The sequence below is a fragment of the Pristis pectinata genome, chromosome 27 (genome assembly GCF_009764475.1).
Source record: "Pristis pectinata isolate sPriPec2 chromosome 27, sPriPec2.1.pri, whole genome shotgun sequence".
Classification (NCBI taxonomy): Eukaryota; Metazoa; Chordata; class Chondrichthyes; order Rhinopristiformes; family Pristidae; genus Pristis; species Pristis pectinata.
The window spans coordinates 5,289,659-5,316,992 of record NC_067431.1 but is presented as its reverse complement, the minus strand read 5'-3'; the positions used below and the strand labels follow the sequence as shown (position 1 = coordinate 5,316,992).

Genomic DNA, 27,334 nt, shown 5'->3' with positions numbered 1-27,334 from the left:
AGTGGAGAAGGAGCATTCAGGGTGGTTTGAGAACTTCATGGCCATGTATTGGGAGCACACGTAGTCCCTGTGTAAATAGTGGTAGCAATGCAGCACCTCACAAAGTAACCACCTCCCCGTCCTAACAGGCACCACTTGCCCCCCGTCTGTGGAAGAGTCTGCCGTTCCCACGTTGGCTCATGAACCCCGTCAGAACCCAGAGTGGAAACAAATCATCCTCAATCTTTGAGGGACTGCCTAAGGGAAGACTGGTATGGAGACATGAGACCTCACTCTTGCATTAACCCTGTCAAGCCCTTGATTTTGCTAAACTCTAGTGAGTACAAGCCCAGTCGGCTGAATCTGTCCTCCCAAGGCATTCGCCCAACCTCAGGAATCAAGTTTAGACAATGATGGAAAGTGAAAGGCAATGTTGTTTGGGAAAAGCTTCAAATTCTTTGTGTGGGTAGTTTTATCAGGTAGAACTGAAATAGGTGCCATTTAATTGGCTGCCTTACTGAAAATAGGGAAAGAGAGTTACCAGGCACATGTAACACCCATTTTACATCAGTCAAAATTACAGTCCCCTTCTTCCCACCCACTCAACACCCAAAGATGAGGAGAGAGAATGAGCAAGGGTCAGAGTGAGCTCCAGCCAACCAGAACCACAACAAGCAGCAGAGAATAGTTGAGAGCTGGATCCCATAACACAGTTCACAAAGACAGACTGACTAGCCAGCATGAACAGTCGCTTGTTAGAGCCTCCAGCTAAGGTCTGAATGGCAGAAAAAGAAAATAAAGGCCAAACAAGGACAGGAGGCACACGAGAAAGCCAGCACTGGCAAGTTCCTTCCACATCACTCGGTGGTGTCCACACTCTTGAGAATGAAAGCTTTGGAAAGAATAATGGTCGCTTGGTCATACCAGCAACCTGTCTCCACCAGATTCTCCCCTGTGCCCGTTCATATCAGTGTTTATAGATTTCTAGAAGTCCGTAAGGCTTTTCCTCCATTTGCTCTTTAAATATTCATTTCTGAACTGGAGTAGGCCATTGCCCTTCAAGTCTGCTCCGCCATTCATCATAATCATGGCTGATCCTCTCCATTTTTCCAGCTTTCTTCCCACATTCGTTTGATTTCCAGAAATCCGTTATTGAACTAAATGACTGAGCCTCCATGGGCCTTTGGGGGAGAGAATGCACAGTCTCACCACCCTCTGAGTGAAGAAATTTCTCCTCATCTCAGTCCGAAACAGGCTATCCCTTATGTTGAGACTTTGACCCCTGCTTCTAAAGTTCTTAGCCAAAGGAAAGGTCCTCCCTGAATCCAGCCTGTTGAGCCCTGGAAGAATTTAGTCAGATTCAATCCTATAGAATGCAGGCCTAGTCTACTCAATCTCTTCTACAGCAAACCTGCCATCCTATTCTACCAAATACTTCCAATCAATCGGTGCCAAAGGTCAAAGACTCTGGTGTCAGCACACTATGACACCTTCGGTCCCTAACAGCCCGTCTGCAGTACTGAGGTGCTCCCATGGTGCGGTGGGGGGAGAAGAGGACACCAGGATCTTGGCACGGTGATCACGATTGAACAGTAATACATGTTCAAGTCCAGAGGTCGTGTGAATTAGAATGCACCAGGAAGCAATAGTTTCTCTAGCTGCTGCCTTTGTCCCCTTCAGCAGCAGAGACTGTGATCTGGGGAGTTGCTGTCAAATACACAAATCGTGAAGAAATTAATTAAGTGTGAGGCCCATGGGCTAGAACTGCTTACAAGCAGATGGAGGGAAACTCAGTCCGGAAACAACTGACGGACTTGGTGATAAATGGAATTTGTTCAGCACATAAAAACATCAACAGGATTCCTCGGAACTCTTTGACTCCATTGCTTTATACCGATGGTTTAGAATAATGAGAAGCAGGGTGGTCATAATGCGAGGACTGGAAGTGTAGATGACAAAAGCTTCAGAAGCAACAATGAACAATGAATCACCAGGAACACTCAGACCAGTCACGAACAACCCTGGCTTCATTTGCATGCTTTGTGTCCAGATATTTTCAGTGAGAGTGAATGCAAAACTGTAAGTCGACACTGATCTCCCTGTTTATTCATAAACTAATTTGTAGCTGGCAGAATCATTATAACTCAAATTGCAAATCTTTGCCCACACAATAGCTATCGCATGAAGCTAACAAACTTTTGCGTCAACTGACTGGAGGGTGGCATCGCACTTACATCACCTGCTGGGCAATTTATACAAAAGCTCTAGTCAGACAATATAATTGCTTGGAAATTGAAATGTACACAGAAAAGGACGGAGCAAAATGGCCAAAGCAGAAAAGCCACATCGAGGCCAGAACATAGTGCATACCAGCAAAGAGTGAAAACCACGCGTGTACGGTCTGAGATTCTCCTTCCTGATTTCCTTCGTGTTGTTGCAGCTTGTTCTCTCAATTTCACTTCCTATTGTTGTGCATTCCTGAAATCAACTGTGTTCGTGTTTGCATTCACTGAATCCTAGTGCAGCAGAGCTGATCATTAATTGAATTCCAGTGTTTTACTTTGTTTAAATATATTTATGCTGTTCATTATCTGAACTCTTATGTCCTGGTGCTTTGCATTCAATCAACTGAATTGTGTTTGCCCTGTTCACTTTGTCAACTGCATTTCCACCGTTCACACTGAGGACTCCATTGTTTTAGTGGTATGAATTTGCTTGTCTCCCACCTCTTCTGAGAATCATAGGAAATTAATGTCAGGCAGAGGCCATTTAACCTGTCGTGTCCATATTGGTCATAAAAGATCGACCTAACCTAACCCCAACTTCCAGCACTATATCCATATCCCTTCAGGTTACAGATATTCCACAGCACATCCAAGTAGTTTTTAAATGAGAGGAGGGTTTTTGCCTCAACTACCACTTTGGGACAGAGTTCCCCAGATCCCCACCAACCAATGGGTGAAAAGTATTTCTACATCTCCCCACTAATCCTTTCACCAATTACTTTGACTCTATACCCAGGGTATTAACAATTCTATCAAGGGAACTTGATCCAATCTAAGTCCCTCATAATTTTGTCTTCAAAACTTCTCTGTTCTAAAGAAGACAAGCCAAGCTCATCGGATCTTTCCTCATAGCTACAAGTTACCAGTACTGGCAACAGCCTTGTGAAACCCTCTGCACCCTCTTCAGTGCAATCACATCTTTCCTGTAACTTGGTGACCAGAAATGTACAGGCTACACAAACTGTGGTCTAACTAATGTTGTATACAGTTCCAGTATTACCTCCCTACTCTTAAATTCTACATCTTGGATGATTTGGAACAACATCCCATTTCATCTGCTTTATTAAGCAATCTTGCAACCTCCACACTATCCGACATCCATAGAACCATAGAACCATAGAACAATACAGCACAATTCAGGCCCTTCGGCCCACTATGTTGTGCCGACCTTTAAACCACACCTAAGACTATCTAACCTCTTCCTCCCACATATCCCTCTATTTTAAATTCCTCTATATGCTTATCTAACAATCTCTTGAACTTGACCAACGTATCAGCCTCCACCACCACCCCAGGCAGCGCATTCCATGTCCCAACCACTCTCTGGGTGAAAAACCTCCCTCTGACATCTCCCTTGAACTTCCCACCCATTACTTTAAAGCCATGCCCTCTTGTATTGAGCATTGGTGCCCTGGGAAAGAGGCGATGGCTGTCCACTCTATCTATTCCTCTTAATATCTTGTATAGCTCTATCATCCTCCTTCTCTCCAATGAGTAAAGGCCTAGCTCTTTTAGTCTCTCCTCATAATCCATACTCTCTAATCCAGGCAGCATCATGGTAAATCTCCTCTGCACCCTTTCCAACACCTCCACATCCTTCCTATAATGAGGAGACCAGAACTGGCCACAGTACTCTAAGTGTGGTCTAACCAGAGCTTTGTAAAGCTGCATCATTACTTTGCGGCTCTTAAACTCGATCCCACAACTTATGAATGCTAACATCCCATAAGCTTTCTTAACTACCCTATCCACCTGTGAGGCAACCTTCAGTGATCTGTGGATATGAAGCCCCCAGATCCCCCTCTGCTCCTCCACACTACCCAGAATCCTGCCATTAACCTTGTACTCTGCCTTGGAGTTTTTCCTTCCAAAGTGTACCACCTCACACTTCTCTGGATTGAACTCCATCTGCCACTTGTCAGCCCAGCTCTGCATCCTATCAATATCCCTCTGTAAGCTTCGACAGCCCTCCACACTATCCACAACACCACCGATCTTTGTGTCGTCTGCAAACTTGCTAACCCGCCCTTCCACCCCCTCATCTAAGTCATTAATAAATATCACGAAAAGTAGAGGTCCCAGAACCAATCCCTGTGGGACACCACTAGTCACAGCCCTCCAATCCGAATGCACTCCCTCCACCACAACCCTCTGCTTTCTACAAGCAAGCCAATTCTGAATCCACGCGGCCAAACATCCCTGGATCCCTTGCCCTCTGACCTTCTGAAGAAACCTACCATGCGGAACCTTGGCCATTTATTTGCCATGCTGCACCTCCCTACATGCATTACCTCACAGTTCTCTGGTTGAAATTCCATTTGGACTTTTCTGCTCAGCTGCTTAAAAAAATATAGAGTGTAAAACAAATAAGCCAGTCTCAGTAACTATAACATGAAACTACCGGATTGTTATAAAAAGCCCTCCAGTTCATGAATGTCCTTCAAGGAAGAAAATCTGCCAGCCAGTCTGACCTATATGTGAATACAGGCCCATGTGATATCACTGGGGACACAAGAGAGACCGCAGATGCTGGAAATCTGGAGCAACACACAAAATGCTGGAGGAACTCAGCTTGTCAGGCAGCAGCTATGGAGGTAAATGAACAGTCAATGTTTCGGGTTGAGACCCAAAATGTCGACTGCTCGTTTCCCTCCATAGATGCTGCCTGCCCCGCTGAGTTGCTCCAGTGTTTTGTGTGTTGATATCACTGGGGTCCTGTTTTATGAGTGCCAGTGATGTTCGAAATAATGTGTTCTGGTACATTTAGGCAGCACTTTCCTTTCTGGTGCCATCACAAATGAACCTCAACCCACCTAGTTATGTACTTACCTGCAAAACTCATGAAGAAGTCTCAGAATCTATAGCTGCCTACCCAAGAAATGTAAGGGCTAACTGCAGTGCTCATGTGAAACCAGGCTCCATCACCTCTCTAATATCAGTTAATTCAAACCAGAAACCAATTCAAAGACCTTATGGTTCAAACCTCACAAACTAATGGTTCACGTTTGCCATTCAATCAGCAAAGAGAGAGCTCTACCAATCATAGTTTCAGTGGAAAAGACAAAATGAAAGTCAATTGAAGGTTCCTCACCATTGCCTTTTATCCCATATGGTAATTCATAAGACACAGCATTTGGTTTGTGCCACCAGTCACCTTCAGGTGTTAAAAACAAGTTGGAATTCCGAGTAAAACTGTTAAAAAAACACAAAATCAGGTGGAGAAGAATCAAAGTGGAGCAAACACACTAACTTTAGAATCGTCAGATCTGGCCGGAATCAATAAATGACTTACTTTAGGATGATCGGATTGGTGTACCAGGCTGAGCAAGGTGTGTTGTTTTCACTGTAATCAGGTGAAGATAAAATAATGATTAGGGAACTTTTGTCTCATATTTGGTATAGCAGATTCACCCTCCTACCCAAAGCCCTCTGTGGCAGAATCAATCAGTCCCCAGTTGGCTTTTGTTTTGCATGCCATCCAGACAGATCACGCCATTTATAATTACATCAAGGTAGTAAAAAGAAAACAGAATGCAGAATATAGTATTGCAGTTACAAGGAAAGTGCAGTGCAGGTAGACAGATAAAGTGCAGGGGTCACGACAAGATAGATTGGGAGATTTAAGAGTTCATCTTTCAGTGTATGAGAGGTCTGTTCAGGAGTCCGATAACAGCAGGGTAGAAGCCGATGGTACGTGCTCTCAAGCTTTTGTATCTTCTGGCTGACAGGAGAGGGAAGAAGAGGGAATGACAGGGCGGGAGGGGCCCTAGATTATATTAGCTACTTTCCTGAGGCGGTGGGAAGTGTAGACAGAGTCAATGGAGGAGGTTTTGAAAACTTCCTTGAATCCTTTCCTCTGTTCACCTGTTTAGCTCCTTACATGACAGAGCTCACTATACAGTGTGTGTTTGGGGAGTCAGGTGCTGGGCTTGTGAATGATATGATTTGCACAACAGAGCCAACTGAGTAAAACAAGGGCATCCATGTTGGGGATGGTGGCTTGGGAGAAGTCATTGATATTGGTTTGCTTGCCCACCAGTGGATCCAGAAGATTCTGTGGAGAGTGTAGGTGGCACCTCTTCAGTGCCTTGTAGTAACTGCTGTAGGCAGCTCATGTGGCAGGGTACAGAGGAGGGTAGGGAGTACAGCGGTGTATTGAACCATGATTATTGAGTCTTGATCTTCAAATACTCTTTTCCTCACCCAACTAAAGGCCGTGTGGCCCCACTGAAGGCAGTGGTGAATTCCACCTTTGACACCTGCCTTCACGGAGATGTGACTCATGAAATATGGGAAATGGTCCACATTTTCCAGGGAGCAGAGATGAACAACTCTGGACCAACTGTGAAATGAAGAAATGTGTGACTCATGCCATGTCCTCTGCTCATTAGGTTATGGAGGAACTTCCAAGAAGGTTGCCCTGCAACAGTGAAATGTTCAATGCAGGAGGCTGTGGGAGCTGTGGGGCAATATGGAGGTACTGTTCTTTCTCCTCTGGTACTTTGAGATGGTAAGTGGTGTGGGAGCTGGGAGGAACCTTGATGAGATACTTCTCCATCCTGGAGATTTTACATACTTATGTAACAATGTGCAGCTGAGGGTAGGACAGGTTGAGCATGCAGATGTAGGTACCAAAGACAATACTCACAAATCAGCAGAATCAGAAGTCCTGTTATTCTTGAACCTGAAACAGACAATATAAAGTTAATATTTGAGAGGCAAACTCCTACAAATTGCAATCACTAACTGAAGACTTGTGTTACACTAAACAACAATGTTGGCCCACTAGACTGGCTGTATACTCTTGGTTCTATAACCACTCTATCCCTCCCTTCACTGGGTCATGATGCACAGGATCTCCTCTGACTGCAGCTATTAGAGCCACTGTCTCATAGTTCCTGTGATCTGGCTTCGATCCTGACCTCTGGTGCTCACTGTGTGGAGTTTGCACACTATTCCTGTGAGCAAGTGGGTTTCCCCCAAATGATCCAGTTTCCTCCCACATCCCAAGGACCTGCTGCTCAGTTAATTGACTATAAATTACTCCTTCGTGTAGTTGCGTGGTGGGAGAATCAGGGGTTGTTAATGGGGATGTCACAGGGAATAGGTAATGGGGAAATAAATAGGGGAATGAGATTGTTGGGATTGATGGAATTGTTGGGTTTGTGGGGATTGTTGGGATGGGATTGATGGGATTGGTGGGATTGGTGGGATTGTTGGGATGAGTGGGGTTGTTGGGATTGGTGGGATTGTTGGGATTGGTGGGATTGTTGGGATGAGTGGGGTTGTTGGGATTGGTGGGATTGTTGGGATGAGTGGGATTGTTGAGATGAGTGGGATTGGTGGGATGGGTGGGATTGTTGGGATTGTTGGGATTGGTGGGATGAGTGGGATTGGTGGGATGAGTGGGATGAGTGGGATTGGTGGGATTGTTGGGATGAGTGGGGTTGTTGGGATTGGTGGGATTGTTGGGATGAGTGGGGTTGCTGGGATTGGTGGGATTGGTGGGATGGGTGGCATTGGCGGCATTGCTCGAAGAGCCAGCATAGACTCCTTGGATCAGATGGCCTCCCTCTCACAGTCACAGAGTCACTGAGCGCAGAAACAGACCCTTCAGACCACCAAGTCTGCACCAACCACCAAACCCCCATTTACGCTAATCCTCCACATCCCATTTTATTCTCCCATATTCCACTTCTATGTGGGAACAAAACACAGTATACATACTGTTTACACCCAGCCCACTGGATATTTACTGTGGTTTACTCCAAAACCTCCAACATGGCAAATGCAAAGTGCACTTCCATTAAAAGCTGATCTTCCATTTACCCAGATGGGCACAGGGGATCAAGGATAAGGCAATGTCGAGAGGCACCCTGAGGGAGAAAATTAGGAAGGGATGTGCACAATGAGTTTTACTCTTTCAAAGCATGGTTAGGTGGCAGCCACTTGCCTCTCCTGTGTGAGCCGTTGCTCATGGTTTCAACATCAAGAGGAAAATCAGTTCATTTCTTGACCAGCTGGGTTTTGTTTTACAGGTTCATCTTTTTTATATTTCAAAAATAAACTTTATTCATAAAAAATGTACAGTGCATGGCTTTCTTTACATTCCTAGTGCCGTTCCGTCTTTACTTTCATAGTGTTATCGGGTCTATACGTTTGTACTGTTGACACATTCTGTGACCTCCAGGGATGGTACAAACCTCATGTTTATGAGGGCCTTCTACACAACGTCCCTCAATACCTGGTGGCAAAAGGACCCTAGACTGTGGTCCTTCCCCACAAAGTCTTTATGTTGGCTGCACCAAGCTTCAGTGCCTCCCTCAGCATGTACCCCTGCAGCCTGGAATGTGCCAGTCAGCAGGATTCCCTTACTCACATCCCTTTGTGTTGGAAGACGAGTTTCGGGCAGACCAAAGTGTGCCTTTTACCAAGCTGATGATGTTCCAGCAGCACTTGATGTTTATCTCAGTGTGTGTCCCTGCGAACAGCCCATAGATCAGAGAGTCCTCTGTTATGTAGATGCTTGGAATGAAAGTCAACGAGGACCCTTGCATCCTTTTCCAGAGCTTCTTTGCAAATGTGCAGTCCACATAGAGGTGGGTAACCGTCTCATCCTCATCACAGCCATCCAAAGGGCAGCATACATTGGGAGTGAGATTCTGACCATGCAGGAAGGATCAGACTGGGAGGGCCCCTCTCACTGCCTGCCAAGTGAGGTCTTGGTGCTTGTTGGTGAGTTCTGGCGATGAGGCATTCTGCCAATGGTTTTGACAGTCTGCTTGGGGAACAATCCCACGGGATCCATTGTTTGCTTCTCCCACAGGGCCAGCAGGATGTTCCGTGCTTGCTGATAGTCCAAGGTAATTTTCTGAAAGAAATATTCCATGGAGGACAGGTAGCGTAGCAATGTCCAACTGACTGGCTCACCGCGTGGCATTGAGGCCAGGCCCATCCTTTGCAACATCAGGGACAGATAGAACCACAGCACGTAGCGACACTTGGTTCCCATGTATTTCGGTTCTAAGCACAGTTTGATGCAGCCACACACAAAGGTGGCCATCAGGATGAGGGCGATGTTGAGTATGGGTCTCCCCTTGTAGGCTGTGGTCTTTCGCATTGTGATCCTTCTGACACGTTCCATCTTGGATCCCCAGATGAAGTGGAAAGTGTCTCAGGTGACTGCTAGGGTAGAGGGGTGGGGAATGGGCTACACTGGCACCAAGTACAGCAGCACTGAGAGCAGCTGGCAGCTGATGACCAAGTTCTTGCCAGTCATCTCGAAGGAGCCCTGCTCCCACAATCCCAGTTTGCCTTTAACCTTCCCTATCTGCTCCAGCCAATTTCTGCTCCACACCTCGGCCCCTCTGAACCAGATCCATGTCACTCCCGTTTTGCTGACTCTCGCCAGCTACTATTTACGGAACTGAATGGAATGGAACCAATGATGCTCAGGTCGAGAATGTTGAGAGCTTCAAGTTCCCAGGAGTGAACATCAGCAATAGCCTGTCCTGGTCCAGCCACATAGACACCATGGCCAAGAAAGCTCACCAGCGCCTCTGCTTCCTCAGGAGCTAAAGAAATTTGGCGTGTCCCCTTTGACACTCACCAACTTTTATCAATGCACCATAGAAAGCATCCTATCTGGATGCATCACAGCTTGGTACGGCAACTGCTCTGCCCGGGACTGCAAGAAACTGCAGAGAATTGTGGACATAGTCCAGCATATCACAGAAACCAGCCTCCACACCATGGACTCTGTCTATACTTCTCGCTGCCTTGTGAAGCAGCCAGCATAATCAAAGACCCCACCCAACTGGGTTATTGTCTCTTCTCCCCTCACCCATCAGACTGAAGATACAGGAGCCTGAGGGCACATACCACCAGGCTCAAGGACAGCTTCTATCTCACTGGGATAAGACTATTAAACGGTTCCCTTATACGTTGAATGGACTCTTGACCTCACAATCTACCTTGTTTGACCTTGCACCTTATTGTCTACCTGCACTGCATTTCCTCTGTAGCTGTGAAACTTTACTCTGTATTCTGTTATTGTTTTTACCCTGTACTACCTCAATGCACTGTGTAATGAATTGGTCTGTACGAACAGTATGCAAGACCTTGGTACAAGTGACAATAATAAACTAATACCAGGACCAATGGTTGTATCTCCATCTATCTAAGCACCTCACATTTGAATTTTTAATTCTAACCACCCATGCACCAGAGTGAGCAACCAATCAGAGTCCACCCTGTCCTGTTGTGAAGAAGGACCTTCAGACTGACGATCTTAAGGTACACCTGGGTACCCACCCATACACGGAGACAGGAAGATCCTACATGTGGACTCACTCCTGGCCTCTTTCTGTGCATAAATTTCTAGGATCTCATGATCAGAATCAGAATCAGGTACATTATCACTGACATATGTTGTGACATTTGTTGTTTTGTGGCAGCAGTACAGTGCAAGACATAAAGACATAAAAAATTACGATAAGTTATAAAAATAAATTCTGTGATGCTGGTGCTGTTTGGACCATTGTTAACTGTACATTAACTATTCAAAGTCTTTTAGCAATCAAGTAAAAAGAAAAAGCCACCAAGAGAAGATGACAAAATAATTCCTTTACTCACAGTGGCAAGAACTTCTCCATCCCAAAGAAATGCCTGAAACGTAATAAACATCAGTTAAACACATGCTGCAAGAGTTTATTTTGCTGTTGCTCTGGAGAGTAATGTGTCAAAAAAACGTGGATACATTCTGTATTTAATGCCCCTTCTCTGAGTCCTGCCAACCTCTAAGCACCCATGACGGGACACAGAATCTGAGCTTTTAAAAGAATCCGGATTAGAAAGGAAATCAAATAAACTGTGGTGCTGGAAATCTCAGATTCTTTCAAAAACTCAGGTCACGTGTCCTGTCATGGTAGCTTAAAGGTTGGTATGATTCAGAGGAGGGGCATTAAATACAGAATCCTTGAGCTCCTTTCTGCTATCTTTATATTCCTCAAGGGTCGTCTCGGAATTCAGTTTCCTAAACCTGACATATGCTTCCTTTCTCTTTTTAACTAAATTTGCAACATCTCTCATTGTCCAAGGTTCCCGAACCTTGCCATCCTTGTCACAGGAACATGTTCTTCCTGAATTCTGACCAGCCGCCTTTTAAACAATTCCCACACATCAGATGTGGACTTACCCGATAAGAGATGCTCCCAATCTACTCTCCACAGCTCCTGCCCAATCCTTATCGATAACTATCTGAAAGCTTACGGAGTTATGATCACTGTTCCCAATATGCTCTCCCACTGAAACTCCAATCACCTGGCCAGCCTCCTTTCCCAAAACAAAGTCCAGTATAGCCCCTTCCCTGGTTGGATTACCTACATACTGTGTCAAGAAATCCTCCTGGATGCACCTAACGAATTCTGCCCCATCTAAGCCTCTGGAACTATGGGAGTCTCAGTCATTACTGGGGAAAATAAAGTCACCCACTACAACTACCCTGTTGTTTTTACATCTTTTCATAATCTGCCTACAGATCTGTTCCTCTATCTCCCGCTGACCATTGGGAGGCCTATAGCATTGCCCCAGCAGAGTAACTGCCCCTTTCTTATTCCTGAGCTCAGCCCATATAGCCTCACTAAATGAGCCCTCCAGGACGCCCTCTCTAAGTGCCTCAGTGACGTTCTGCCCAATCAATAGTACAACTCCCCCACCTTTTTTACATCCTGCACTATCGCATCTGAAACATCTGAATCCCGGAAGGTTGAACTGCCATTCCTGTTCTTCTCTCAACCAAGTTTCTGTACTGGCTACAACGTCGTAGTTCCATGTACTAATCCAGGCCCTCAGCTCACCTGCCTCACCCGTAATGCTTCTTGCACTGGCATAAATACACTCAGCCTATCAGCCCCACCGTGTTCATTAACATGACCCTGCCTGTCCTTTCTTTCATCCTTATTTGACCTAAACTCTACCTTCCCCTATTGGTGCCTCTCCAGTTTAGGTGCAACCCATCCTTCCTGTGCAGGTCCCACCTGCCCTGGAAGACATCCATGAGCCTGAAGCCCTCCTTCCTGCACCAGCTCCTTCAGCATTCATTCAACTGAACTATCTTCCTATTTCTTGCCTTGCTGGCATGTGGCACAGGGAGTAATCCTGAGATTACAACCCTGGAGGTCCTGCTTTTCAACTCTCTGCCTCACTCCCTAAATTCACTTCACAGAACCACATCTCTCTTCCTGCCGATGTCATTCGTACAAATATGGACCATGACCTCTGGCTGCCCATCCTCCCCTCTTCAGAATGTTCTGCATCCATCCAGGGAGGCAACACACCATCCTGGAGTCTCACCCATGGCCACAGAAACATCTGTCTGTGCCCCTGAATAGAGTCCCCTATCACTATTGCTCATCCAGACATTGCCCTACCCTGCGCTACAACAGAGCCAGTCAGTGTAGATTTAAGTAGTGACTGTACTATGTGGTCCACCTTGATAAAACAAGTGATTCCAAAAGTGTGTGGCCCTACAGAGAGAGGCTGTGCTTCAGAGTGGGAATTTGAAATGATATCCCCATGGCTGGGAGAGATAGCGAAGGAGAGAAAAATCAAGAAGTTTCAAGCTGTACTGCTGACCAGAGCGAGCTGATGAAATCAGAGCAGAGAGAATAACCCACTAAGAGGCTACAGAATGTACTTTGCTAAGAATCGTCCACATGAAGTGAACAGCCCCAGTTGGAAGAAAAAGCAGAGAAGCTGGTGGGGACCAGAAGTCGGGGGCGAGATCAGTCGAAAGCCAACATGGACTCCAGGAACGGAGACAATGGTGGAAACGCTATGATGAACTCAGAACTGGGCAGAAGCACACACAGGGTGCGAAGGACATTGATGACAAAGCCGGGTCCAAACAGCAGGCAGGTGGTCAGACAACAAAGAAGGTTTCAAGAGCACAGATTTTACTCGTCAGACATCAATGTCACTCAAGGAACTTCAGATCAAGAACAACAAAGTCTGTGAAAGAAGTGACAAACAAAATTAAGGCAGGCCAACTTCATTCACGATCTATGATCACACAGTAGATATCCAGTGGATGCTGTTCCTATCGGAGTGCTGTAGTCCGGCACAGCAGGGATGGGGTTGGATGTCCTGGTGGAGGCAGAGCCCATGAGACAATGGTGGATGCATCCAAAGCAGAGGCTATAAAAGGCAAAGAGGAGAATGGGAGAGGCACGGATTGGGAAGTGGAAGAGGAGGGTGCAAGTCTGCATGAAAACAAAGGCAAAAGCAAAATAGAGTTATCGAAGCAGACCTTTACTGCAGAAGTCGTGGCATTTGACAGGGCAACAAATACAGGAACATTTGTATTTATTGTTGCTATCAGTTTGGGTCATTAGATATTTACATTAAACTTTATGTGAACTGTGTTTAGAGAAATAATTTTCCTAATATAACAGTCACAGAACTGAATGCCAGACAAAATAGGAGACACAGAGACAGCAAATTTTAGAATTTGGCTTTTGTCTCAACACTCCCACCTCCCCCTGCCCCACCTGCCCCCATCTGGTTTCACCTATCTACCAGCTTCTGTCTTACCCCTCCCTCTCACTTCTACACACTGGAAATCTTCCCTCTACACTCTCAGTCCTGATGCAGTGTCTTGACCCAAAATGTCAGCAATCCCTCTGCCTCCACAGATGTTGCTCAACCCACTGAGTCCCTCCAGCAGCTTGTTTTTTTGTACCGGACAAAATGTGTTTGAGACCCACATGAAGCGGTGATTAACTGGGGTCACTAAAGCCTGAGTATAAAAAAGTAAGAAACAGAAGTGGGAATACTTCAACCTCTCATGTCTGCACTGCTACTTGTCATGATCATAGCAGATCCTTAACCTCAGCAGCACTTTTCTGTGCTCTATATCCCTTAATTCCTCTAATATGTAAAAATCTATCAATCTCAATTGATACTTAGTGACTGCATGGCCCTTTTGGGTAATGAACTCCAAATATTTACGAGCCCCTGGGTGAAGAAATTTCTTCTCATCTCTGTCCTGAATGATCAACCTCTTACACAGAGCCTGTGATTCCTGATTCAAGACAGCTCAGTCAGGGGAAGCATGTTCCCTGCATCTACTCTGTCCAGAATTTTGTCTGGTTTAATGAGATCACCTCCCATTCTTCTGAACTCTAGCAAGCATAGGACCAATCTGTTTAATCTCTCCTCATACAATTAAACTCCCAACCCAGAAATAAATCTCATGCGTGTTCACTGCTCTCCCTTTGGGGCCTTCAGAAGGACAGACCAGACCAGACTTGAAAACAATATTCCAGACACACTCATCAGAGCACAATCTACCTTCAGTAAAACTGCTTTACTGTTGTAGTCATATCTTCTTGCAATAAACACTACATTTTATTTACCCTCCTAATTGTTTGTTATACCTGCATGTAAACTTTCCATAATTTGTGTAAAAGGACACACAGGTCCATCGGAACACCAATATACTTCAATCCCTTACCATTTAAAAAAAAGTTTGTCTACCTTTTTCTACCAAAGAGGATTTCCACACTATATTAATTTGCAATGTTCTTGCCATTCACTTAGCCTGCCTATATCCCTCTGCCTCCTTGCATTCTCCTGACATCTCAGACAGACTCCCATAAACTTAGATATATTACACTTGACTCCTCAACCAAATCATTGATATGGATTGTGAACAGCTGGCACCCAGCATCTACTCCTTTAGCCTTCTACTATTCACACCAGAAACTTTATTCCTGCTCTTGGTTTACAGTTCATTAACCAACCCTCAATCCATGTCAGTAAGTTACCTCTAATACTGAGTGTTTTAGTTTGGTTCAATATGCCCCTTTATCAAAGCCATGTCCATTGGTTTTCCCTTTATCTGTCTGCAAGCTAGATTCTCAAAAAACTTGCTTTAACAGATTGGTCAAACTTGATTTCTCTTTTGCAATTCCATGGTAATTTTGCCCAACTCCATTCCACGTGCTCTGTCACCCTTAATAATCAGTTCTGACGTTTTTTCTACTTTCGATGTTAGGGTCAGTGATTTGTAATTCCCCTTTTCCTCTCTTCCTTTAAAATAGTGGTGTTACATTGCATTCCAGTCTCTGGGAAATGGTTTGGAATCTATGGAACTGTGAACGCTGACAACCAGTGCAGCTACTTGCTCCATTGTCACCTCCTTCAAAACTCTAGGATGGAGGTCACAATGTTCTGGGATTTAGTGGCTTTCAATCCTGTTAAACTATGTGATGCATATTTTCCCTAATGCAAATTTCTCATTTACTATGGACATGTTATTCTCCACTTTTTTTTAGTTTGTTAAGTATTCTTCTGTGAAAATATAGCAAAGCCTGTGAGAAGAGTGGCTGACTGTACCCACACTACTGGGGCTGGCACTGTGGCGTTTGTGCCATTATAGTTCAACTCCGACAATCCGCTCTCTGACTATTCAGAAAACCCGATGGTTCTGATGTACCAGGTGATGTTTGCCACACTCCCTTCCCACTCACTGGAGCCCTGGTTCCCACACTCCCTTTAAATTTCCCAGGTTCACTGGAACATTTATCATTCTACTGTGTAATATTAAACAAAAGGTGAATTAAAAGGTTATTGTGGTATTTATTGGAATAAAATCCGATAGTCCAGAAAATCTGGCAGTCTAGCACCAGCAAAGTCCCAAGTGTGCCAGACTGATGGAGTTTACTGTATTCCAGGAATTGGCTGAAACATGATAGTTTCCCTTTCTACCATGCTTTGAGAGTACCAAACCTTTAGAAGGTGCTGAATACAGGCTATGGGCAGTGAGAAACCAAATAACTCTGTGATGATAAAAAGTTGACATCACGCCACGTAGCAGCCCATTTATCCAGAGAGCTTCCTTCACCACACCCTCATACTGTAGAGGCTGAGTGTTATCCTAAGCTTTCAGAAAGACTGACACACAGTAGTTGTTCATTATCACACTGTGTGTTTGACTTGGCTCAGGGCAGAAAGCAAGTGCTGGGAAAAGCAGTTACTTCCTCCTTTAGAATGTGTTCCACTGTAATTATTAAAGTCACACAAAGCAACTGTCACAAGTATGAGGCAGGGAAGGGGGGTGAGAAGTATTGTGTGTTCGGAAAAGCAGGGAAGAGAGTGAGAAAATAGTGTTAGATTGAAGGGAATTCTTAGTTTCTATTGGCTGTGGCTATGGGATTTTACCTAAGAAGTGGGACATCTCAGGCACAGACGAAGGACAGGAGCTACAGTCAGACAGAGTTACTCCAGGAAGGCCGGGGGCTACAGTCAGAGTTACTACAGGAAGGACAGGAGCTACAGTGTGTAAGAAACCAGCGGCAACTAAGAGATTTCCTCACGCAGAAAGTAATGAATCTTTGGAATTCTCCACTGAACAGTGCTGTGGCAGCTCAGTCTCTCAGTGCATTCAAGGGATAGTTTCTTTCAAAGATTATGGGAATCAAGGGTTTAGTTCAAGAAATTTGTGATGAGGAAAGAAGTCACCAAGATCACTAAATGACCTATTTCAAGCTTTGTTTATGGCACTCGTGGATAAAGTTAAATGATTTACTTACTCATTTGCCAAGATCATATTGTTCCAGGAATGTTCAACAACAGGTGCCCCCCGTGAATAGCATGGTCCAAGCACCCTAACAATATTCCAAAAGGAATAGTGCGAGAGCAATGACCTCATCCCTTGCATCCAACATTGGATCACTTCAGGGTCACCGAGTCATTGGTACCATGAAGTGCTCAGGCAGATTTCCAGAGTCCTGCTGAATGACTTGGAAATGATTGTTCTCAAGTGTCTCTCCAGAAAAACAAAATTCAGTTGCATACTGCTACAAAACATTTGATGCAGTTGAATTTCTTGGCACATCAGTTAAACCAGGATCATTCTGAAGAACAATAAAAATGAGATTACAGTCATTATTATTCAATTATATTGAATTGTTCCCAAACCAAATTCCTGAAAGACAAAAATAAATCAATTTGTAATTAAGTTAAAAAAAAGACTTACAGAAAGCGAATGCTGCTTACCATAATACCATTCAACTCATGGAATTGATAGTTCCACCCCAGGACCAGCTTGGGAACCAAGACAGTAAGGACTTACCCAAGGAGCAAGTTCCAAAAAATGGCCAAGAGGTAGACAATCAGTGTTGCAAATATGAAGAGACCAATACATCGACGTTTACCACAACCTAAAAACATCAATGAAAAAATAAATTACATAGCACAACTACCCACCAGCATCTCACACACCTTACAGTCAGAGGCAGACTATGAACAAAAATATACTTCATTTATTACATTACCTTAAAGCAGGAAAGCACATCCCCTTGGGTAGTGTTCTCAAGGTCCCTTTGATAAAAATGTAGAGGAGATGGAAAGTGAAATGAGAGGTGGAGACCACTTTCTAATGTGCGTAAATAAGGCTTGTGCATCTTCATGGGGGTAGAACAATTTTGTATCCTCATTTGACAATAACTGCACTGGTCGTTGGGTGTCAGGCAGTAGTGAATGACTAATGCACACTTCCTTTTGCTTGTGAGCAAGGGTTGGTTGGGAGGCAAAGACCAGCATTTGGGGCCTGGTTGGGAGTTGGGATTTGGCCGACTGGAGGTTGGTGCCTTGTAGACAATGGGTGGTAGATCAAGGCATCAATTGTAGAGCCGGAGGTGAGTGTTTTGGTCAAATGGACTGGCTGAGACAGTTTGCAAATGTGTTACACTGCAAAATAAAACAATATTGCACCTTTGACTTTCTCAGCCTAAGAATCAAATTGAAAACCTTCCAGATGCAACAGCCCACAACACCTAAGATAAAATTACTGATCTTTAAGTGTAGTCAGTGTGGATCATGGTGGGTGATGGGTAATTCCTATGCAAGCTGCTTGCAGTTTCTTCAATTGTTAAGAAACTGCTGAGGAGCTCTGATCCATAAAAAAGGATTTCATCCAAAATGGAAATAAAAGCATCAGCAAATAATTCAGAATCATGATGTAGAAATTATGTGAAGCTAGTCTTTGGATTGGAAAAGTCATGAGGATTCTGCCTGAACAAATGACTATATCCAACTTCAGAAGCACACCCCATGTTTTAGGGATGAATTTCTCAACAGAGGAGCTCCTCTGTTTTGAGGTCCTGGGAAAGAATGAGTTGAGAGATTTGTCAATGCAGTGAGTCTCATTTCAAACATTACTCTATCTGGATGTTTGGTCCATGTGCTGATCACTCAGGGTCAAATCCTTCCTGACTGTAGGTACATCCAATACATCACAGGTACATCCCTCCCCAGCATTGAAAGTATCTACATGAGAAGGCAACATCTATCGTCAAAGATCCCCACCATCCGGGCCATGCCACCTTCTTGCAGCTACCATTGGGCAGGAGGTACAGAAGCCTGAAGTCCGACACCATCAGATTCAAGAACAGCTACTTCCCTTCAACCATTTGGTCCTTGAACCAACCTCACAACCCTAATCACTACCTCAGTATAACAACACCATGACCACTTTGCACCACAATAGACTTTGTTTTTTTTGTTCTAATTGTGTTCTTTCTTGTATAATTTATGTTTAATTTATGTTTATCTGGTGAACGTTATGTCACTAATGGTATGTATCTGTCAATCTGGTGCATTTTGTATTTTCTCCACTCATCCCAGTTTGATATTCTCAGCAAATGTGATCAAATAGCCCAAGTGCGTGAATCTATGTTGTTGCTGTAAAGTAGAAATTGGAGCAGTCCTGTCACCAGTCTCTGGGACACCTGAGTCAGTACCTGCCCAAACCTGGTGTTACTCTTCTATCCCTTTTTGTACACTGCATCCAGCTTCTTAATCCCACGCAATACTGCGCTGAAGGTTCAGAGCATTGACTTGAAAATAGCATCATGCAGAACTTTGTCAAATACCCAACGGATGTTTGGTGAATAATGTTGGCACACTTCACTGAGAAATTTAGAGGGTCAAGTTTACTCCAATACTAAAATCCATTATTTCATAAGAGACTGAAGATGAATGATTCTTATGTTATTGGGAAATACGTTGTCATTGATCTCTGGTGAATAAGTACCACTATTTGTTTTCATTTTGTGTTTCCTCCCCAGTACTTCATTGTTCCTTCATCAATACAACACAATTCTCTATTGTCTCTCTTTGATCTCTGATAATAATCCATTATTGGTTTTGAACCCCTTCACTGTATCTGTTGTTCATGATGGTCACCCATTCTACTTTGGTTGGCACAACTTAGTAGGGTTGTCAGTCCTCCAGGATTATTCTTGAGCATCCAGAAATTTAGGATTAATCTCCAGGACACTGCTGCCAGCGATTCCGAAGGAGAACCATAGAGGCATTAAACAAAACCATACTTCTGTCTGTTTTCTTTGTGCACTTTCATTTCATGATCATGAAGATATTGGGGAGAGAGGAAAGTGTGTTCACCAACAGTGAAGGTAAACCCATTTGGTAACAATAAGTCTAATTCCTTCCTATTTAGTGTAGGAAGAGAGTGTGCTTGAGGGAAGAACCAATGACAGGAGTGTGGGTCGGTGTAGGTTAAGGGAGGAAGGTCATGTTATGAAACGTTAGGCATTCACAAAATCAGAGCCAGCAGTCATAGTACTGTGGGAGCTGTGTTCCTCATATGCTCTCTGTGAACATTTAAAAGGTGTAATCTTTCAGAATGTTGTCAGCTCACCCTCCTTCAATCATGACTGTATTTTCAAAGGTTTTAACCTCTTCATTGACTGACTTCTTAAAACCTTATGGACTATTCTCCTTCAGATTCTTCTTTGCCGAAATGATCAAGTTTTAATATGTTTCTGTCCGTGGAACCCATTGAAATTTTTTCTTTATTTTGCAGCTGAATATTTTTTACAACCATTTAAGATCCCACTTGTTTAGTGTTCATGCTTCATAGGAAACAGAATAAATTATAAAATAATTGGCGTTCACACACAATTGTGCTGCACATTTCTACAAGTGATTTTTTTTCCATTTCCTCACCTCCTCTGACCACTGCCCAATTGGTATTTAAGAGAAGGGATTAGTTGCCACACCCTCATCATCCATTGATTTTTCTGAGAAAGCCACACACATCAATTCAGAGAACTTCCCCCCAATAGATTACTATAGGACACTCCCAATATAGCTTTCAGGTAGGATGCTATGTCAGAAGTGAGGCATGCAGAATCATATTGGTAGTTCAATACTGAAGAGGTGTTCCACTGACAGAAGATCAACCTTGCGGATGAGATGTTAAGTCAAGACCCCACCTAAACTTCTTGCTGGTTATAATGGATAACACATGAGATATTGCTAGCAGTTCTTCTCAGTGTCCTGACTGATAATTATGGCTGGACCAGAATGAATAAAGGAGACAATCTGATTATTATCACATTGTTATTTTCCATGAATTTGCTTTGTGTAAATTATCTGTACAATATTTACCACGATATATATGTGACTGCATTGCACTCCATTTATTGTAAAAGTAAGAAAGATTTTAAATGTAAATTTGTTCTTTATATAATCCCATTATTTACTTTGATATCCCTTAAATTTGTAAATTCACAACAGACTGCATAACAGCCAACATTTAGTTTCCCATGAATTTCTGCATTAATACAATCACAAAAGTAACTGAAGGAACACACCAATCAGAGGTTTGCAGAACACAAGAAAACACGCCTACTTGCTCTGCACTTCATCCTTGCTGCACAGATGAGCATCAAAAGAATTCTCGCATGTTGGAATCTGTGCTTCCAGTAGATTTACCTGTAACAGAAGAAGGCCATCTTTACAGCTGCCATTCAATTTTATGAATTCAAATCAAACCAAAAACTTAAAGCTCCTTCTGTTAATATATAGTAATAGAACTAATTAATAGGGTTGATTTTGATATTGAAGATAGTAAAATCAAGCATTTAATTCAACTAAACAATCCTTTGGTATTAAGCATGGTCAAGAATAAAATTCACAGTAAACCAACACAGCTTCACATTCTCACACAGTCTGAACAAACGCCCTGTAAACACTGCAGTTCTGAAATGCCACCAAAACGATTGACAAGCAGGTGCTTCCAGTGCACGGATGCAGGAAGCCACAGCAGCGGGAAGAGAGCGGAGAGTCACCTGACCTGGTGAGTTTATTTTCCTCTCTCTCCTTGCTTGGGGTCTTTAACCATAAAAGCGAAGGAGGGTCCAGCGGAGCGGCCATCGTTGGAGTGGACTAGAGTCAGAGTGGGAAATTAGAGGCTTTGACTCAAGAGGCTTCGAGGAGGAGGCCGAGGCAAAAAAACAGGTAAGAAGAGTAAGTTTGTCCTTGTATTGTTGCTACTTTGGTCTTAGATTCCATGAGTACAGTGTAGGCAGGATGGCAGATACGGCAATGGGATGTGGGAATTCATGGAACTTGATGGTCTCCCTGATGACGACACCTGCCGGAAGTGCAGCCAAGTTCAGCTCCTGAAAGACTGGATTAAGGAGCTGGAGTTGGATGAACTCAGGATCATCAGGGAGGCTGAGCGAATCATAGATAGGACTTTTGACCAGGTGGTCTCACTCAGAGTGCAGGATTCAGGTAGTGGATGGGTGAGCACAGAGAGAGGTAGGGGGAAAAAGAAGTCAGTGCAGGGTCCCCCTGTGGCCATTCCTCTCAGCAACAAGTATATCCCTTTGGATAATGCTGAGGGGGATGACCTATCTGGGCAAGGCAGCAGCAGCCAGGCCAGTAGCACTGTGGTCGGCTCCGAGGCTCAGAAGGGAAGGGAGAAGTCAGTCAGTGCGATAGTAATAGGGGACTCGAAAGTTAGGGGAACAGACAGGAGATTCTGTGACTACAAAAGAGACGCCAGAATGGTGTGTTGCCTCCCGGGCACCAGGGTTCTCGATGTCTTGGAGCGGGTGCAGAATATTCTTGGGGGGAGGGTGTGAGCAGCCAAAGGTTGTGGTGCGTATTGGTACCAATTATATAGGCAGCAGAGGGGTAGAGGTCCTGCGCAATGAGTATAGGGTGTTAGGAAGGAGGCTGAAGAGCAGGACCTCCAAAGTAACAATCTCTGGATTACTCCTGGTGCCACGAGCTAGTGAAGTAAAGAACAGGATGATAGCACAGACACACGAGTGGCTGGGGAGATGGCGCAGGGAGCAGGGTTTCAAGTTCTTGGATCATTGGAGCCTTTTCTGGCGAAGGGGTGACCTGTACAAGAGGGACAGGTTGCACCTGAAATGGAGGGGAACCAATATCCTGGCAGGGAGGTTTGCTAATGCTACTGGGGAAGGTTTAAACTAGCTTCGCAGGGGGATGAGAACCAGAACAACAGGTCAGTAAGTGAGGGGATGGGCAGGAGGGCTGATGTCAGGGAATGTAGTATTTGGCAGATTCCTAATAACAGATGTGATGGGTCGAATGTTTTGAAGTGTTTGTATTTCAATGCTCGGAGTATTATGGGCAGAGTGATGACCTTAGAGCATGAATCAGTAAATGGAACTATGATGTTGTGGTCACTATAGAGACTGTTGGGGGAGGGACAGAAATGGGTGATCGATGTACCAGGGTTTCGAAGTTTTAGGAAGAATAGAGGGGGGTAAAAGTGGAGGGAGGAGTTGCCATACTAATTAGAGATAATATATCAGCTGCGCTCCAGGGAGACATAATGGAGGCTCGGAGACAGAGTCTATATGGATAGAACTCAGGAACAGGAAGGGTGCAATCATTCTCTTGGGGGTGTACTATAGACCTCCCAATAGCCACTGGGACATTGAGGAACGGATATGCAAACAGATAGGGAAATGCGTAAAAATTACAGGGTTGTGGTCATGGGAGACTTCAACTTCCCAAATATAAATTGGGACCTTTTTAGTGCAAGGGGGTTAGATGGGGCAGAATTTGTTAGGTGTATCCAGGAGGGGTTCCTAAATCAATATGTTGACAGTCCAACAAGGAGGGAGGCTATTCTGGACCTGGTGTTGGGTAATGAGCCTGGCCAGGTGACTCACCTGTCAGTGGGTGAGCAATTGGGGAACAGTGACCACAGCTCGCTAACTTTCAGGATAGCTATAGATAACGATAGGTATGGGACTAGCAGGAGGGTTTTAAATTGGAGCAGGGTTAATTATGAAGACATAAGGCAGGAACTAGATAGAGTAAATTGAGAACACCTTTTTGCTGGCAAGTCCACGTCGAACATGTGGAAAGTGTTTAAGGACCAAATACATAGGGTACAGGATAGGTATGTCCTGGTTAGAAGGAAAGACGTGAATGGCAAAATCAGGCAACCCTGGATGTCCAGAGAAGTGATGAACTTAGTCAAGAAGAAAAAGGACAAGTATGTAGGGCTTTGGAAGTTAGGATCAGACAGAGCACGTGAGGACTGTAAAGAAGCTGGAAATTAACTCAAGAAAGGAATTAGGAAAGCCAGGAAGGGCCATGAAAAGTCCTTAGCAAGTAGGATTAAGGAGAATCCAAAGGCATTCTATACCTACGAAAGGAATAAGAGGATAACGAGGGAAAGGGTAGGACCACTTAAGGATAAAGAAGGAAATCTATGTTTGGATGCAGAGGATGTGGGTGAGGTCCTGAATGAGTATTTCTCTTCAGTATTTACCCAGGAAAGGAACATGCAGGACGCAGAAATTGGAACTGAGGGCGTAAACATGTTAAGGGCATTTAGAGTTCAAGGAGGAGGTAGTGTTAGGTCTCCTAAACAGTTTTAAGGTGGATAAGTCCCCAGGGCCCGATGGGATGTACCCCAGGTTACTGAGGGAGGCGAGAGAGGAAATTGCAGGGGCCTTGATCAGTTGACCATTATTCGGGCTGGAGGCCTGCGAGTAGTGGTGTTCTGCAAGGACCTGTACTAGGACCTCTGCTGTTAGTGATGCACATAAATGATCTGGATGAGTTTGTTGATGGATGGGTTAGTAAGTTTGCAGACGATACCAAGATTGGTGGAGTTGTGAATAGTATAGAAGACTGGCAATGGATACAGCATAGATCAGTTGCAGATGTGGGCAGAGAAATGGCAGATGGAGTTTAACCCAGATAAATGTGAGGTGTTGCACCCTGGTAGGACTAATGTCAAGAGGCCGTACGCTCTTAAGGGCAAAATCCTTAACAGTGTTAAAGAGCAGAGAGACCTTGGGGTGCAAGTCCATGGCTCATTGAAAGTGGCTACACAGGTAGACAGGGTGGTTAAGAAGGCTTATGGGATGGTTGCTGTCATTAATCGAGGTATTGAGGATAGGAGTCAAGAAGTTCTGATGCATCTCTCTAGAACTCTGGTTAGGCCGCATCTGGTACTGCGTGCAATCCTGGTCACCTCACTATAGGAAGGATGTTGAGGCTTTCAAGAGGGTGCAGAGGAGTTTTACCAGGATGCTGCCTGGATTAGAGGGCTTTTAAGATGGGCTTGGATGGGCACATGAATGAGAGGAAAATGGAGGGATGTGGCATTCTGTAGGAGGGAGGGATTAGCTGTGTCGGCACAACACTGTGGGCCGAAGGGACTGTTCTGTGCTGTACTGTTCTATGTTCTATGTTCTAAGTACATTGATTATTCCTCAAAAACCACAGGGTCAGTAATGCATAGAGTCAGACAGCACAGAGGTGGACCCTTGTCCCACCACATCCTTGTCAACCTTTTTGCCCATTTACACTAATCTCTTTTGCCTACATTCGGTCTGAATCCCCCAATGCCTCCCCTATTCCTGTCTAAATATCTCTTAAACATACTGATTGTATCTGACTCCACCACCTCCTCTGGCAACGAGTTCCAGATATCAGCCAATCTCTGTACAAAATGCTTTCCCCTCAAATCCCCTTTCAAACTCCTTCCTCTCACCTTAAACCTATGCCCCCTTGTTTTTGATACCCCTACCATGGGAAATAAATTCTGAGTATCTACCCTATCTATAACTCTAATTATTTTTTATACCTGTCTGGTCAGCCCTCAGCCTCCTTCACTCCAGGGAAAACAAGCCCAGCCTTTCCAATCTCTCCCCATAACTAAAGTCCTCCAAACCAGGCAACATCCTGGTGACCCTCCTCTGCACTCTGTCCTAAGCAACCGCATCCTTCCTATAGTGTGGTGACCAGAACTGCCCACAATACTCCAAGTGCAGTCTGACAAGTGTTTTGTAAAGTTGCAACATAACCTCCCAACTTTTACAACATAAAGTCTGACCTATGAAGGCAAGCAGACCATATGCCTTCGTCACCACCCTGTCGACCTGTGTTACCACTTTCAGGGAACTAAGGACTCCAAAGTCCCTCTATTCATCAATATTTCTTGGTGCCATGACATTAACTGTCCTACCTTTATTTGACCTCCCAAAATCCAACCCCTTATACTTGTCAGGATTAAATTCCATCTGCCGACAGTCTGCCCAGCTCTCCATCCGATCTATATCCTGCGATAGACTTAGACAACCTTCTTTGATATGCATAACACCAATTTTTGTATCATCCACAGTCTTACTAATCATTCCTTCTACCTTCACATTCAAGTCATTAATATCACATAATAATTAAAATTATTAATTATTAACAAGTAATTATTTTAAACCGAGGGTCCCAGTACTGATCTCTGTGGTACACCACTGGTCACAGGCTTCCAATCAGGAAAGTATCCTTCGACCACTACCCTCTACCACCTATCACCAAGCCAATTTTGGATCCAATTAGCCAGCTTGCTTTGAATTGCATATAGCTGAGTGACAGCAAATTTGAGAATGCTGCACATTGTGCAGTTTAACGCAGAACCCCCAAAGTTGTGACCAGTGATTTAATGCCAGGTCCATAGGCTGCGATATTTGGAGTTTTCACCGCTGAAATCAAGGAGTTCACTTGAATGGGCAGGAACTTGGGCGACTGACAAACTAATCTCACTTTTAAATACCCTGAAAGTATTGCAAGAGTTCGAAGTGATGTTTCAATGGTATAATAAGTCAAAATTATTGCTTAGTAAATATCTTCCATAAAAATGTGTTCAATAAACCCCTTACACATTACACATGTATTTCAGAATACGCACACAACATGTGCTCTGACCTGTGAAGGTGTGTGTGTGTGTGTGTGTGTGTGTGTGTCTGTGTGTGTGTCTGTGTCTGTGTCTGTGTGTTTGTGTGTGTCTGTGTGTGTGTGTGTGTGTAAGATAAAAAAGATTATCTGTCAAGAGGAAGAAGGAAGCATACAAGGTTAAGGAAGCAAAAGTTAGGCAAGTCTCTTAAAAATAATAAGGTAGCCAGGAAGGAGCTTAATAAGGGACTTAGGAGAGCTGGAAGGGGACAAGGGGACAAGGGGACATGAGAAGGCCTTGGCGAGTAGAATTAAGGAAAACCCCAAGGCATCCCTTACGTGAAGAACGGGAGGATGACTTGGGTGAGGGTAGGACCGCTCAGAGATAAAGGGGGAAACATGTGCCTGGAGGCGGAGGAGGTAGGGGAAGTCCTTAATGAATACTTTGCTTCAGTGTTCACCAGGGAGAGAGACTTTGACAAATAGGAGTTCAGTGTAGAACAGGTTAATGTGCTGCAGCATGTTGAGGCAGTGTTGGAGCTTCTGAAAAACATTAGGATAGATGAGTCGCTGGGGCCGGACGGGAAATACCCTAAGTTACTACGGGAAGTGAGGGAAGAGATTGCTAGGGCATTGACAATGATACTTGTATCCTCCCTGGCCACAGGAGTGGTACCAGAGGTTTGGAGGATGGCAAATGTTGTTCCTTTGTTCAAGAAAGGTAATAGGGATAATCCTGGGAATTATAGGTCAGCAAGTCTGACATCAGTGGTGGACAAGCTGTTGGAGAGGATTCTTAGGGACAGGGTTTATAAGCATTTGGAGAAGCATAGTCTTATTAGGGATAGTCAGCATGGCTTTGTGAGGGGCAGGTCATGCCTCACGAGACTAATTGATTTTTTCAAGGAGGCGGCAAAACAAATTGATGACGGTAGAGCAGTGTATGTGGTGTATATGGACTTTACTAAGGTGTTTGACAAGGTTCCCCATGGTAGGCTCATGCAGAAAGTCATGAGGAATGGGATGCA

At 44.3% G+C, this 27,334-nt stretch overlaps 2 protein-coding genes across 2 annotated transcripts in view; one reads left to right on the top strand and one right to left on the bottom strand.

The window, feature by feature from the left end:
* The window catches only part of LOC127583567 (CMP-N-acetylneuraminate-beta-galactosamide-alpha-2,3-sialyltransferase 4-like), a 39,267-nt gene extending 29,859 nt beyond the window's left edge, over window positions 1–9,408 (bottom strand). The window contains exon 1 of the mRNA XM_052039689.1: window positions 9,064–9,408. Coding sequence (XP_051895649.1) covers window positions 9,064–9,408 — 345 coding nt within the window. The remainder of the gene's footprint in view (window positions 1–9,063) is intronic.
* The window catches only part of tirap (toll-interleukin 1 receptor (TIR) domain containing adaptor protein), a 311,479-nt gene that overhangs the window by 17,604 nt on the left and 266,541 nt on the right, over window positions 1–27,334 (top strand). The gene's annotated exons all lie outside the window — the stretch shown is intronic.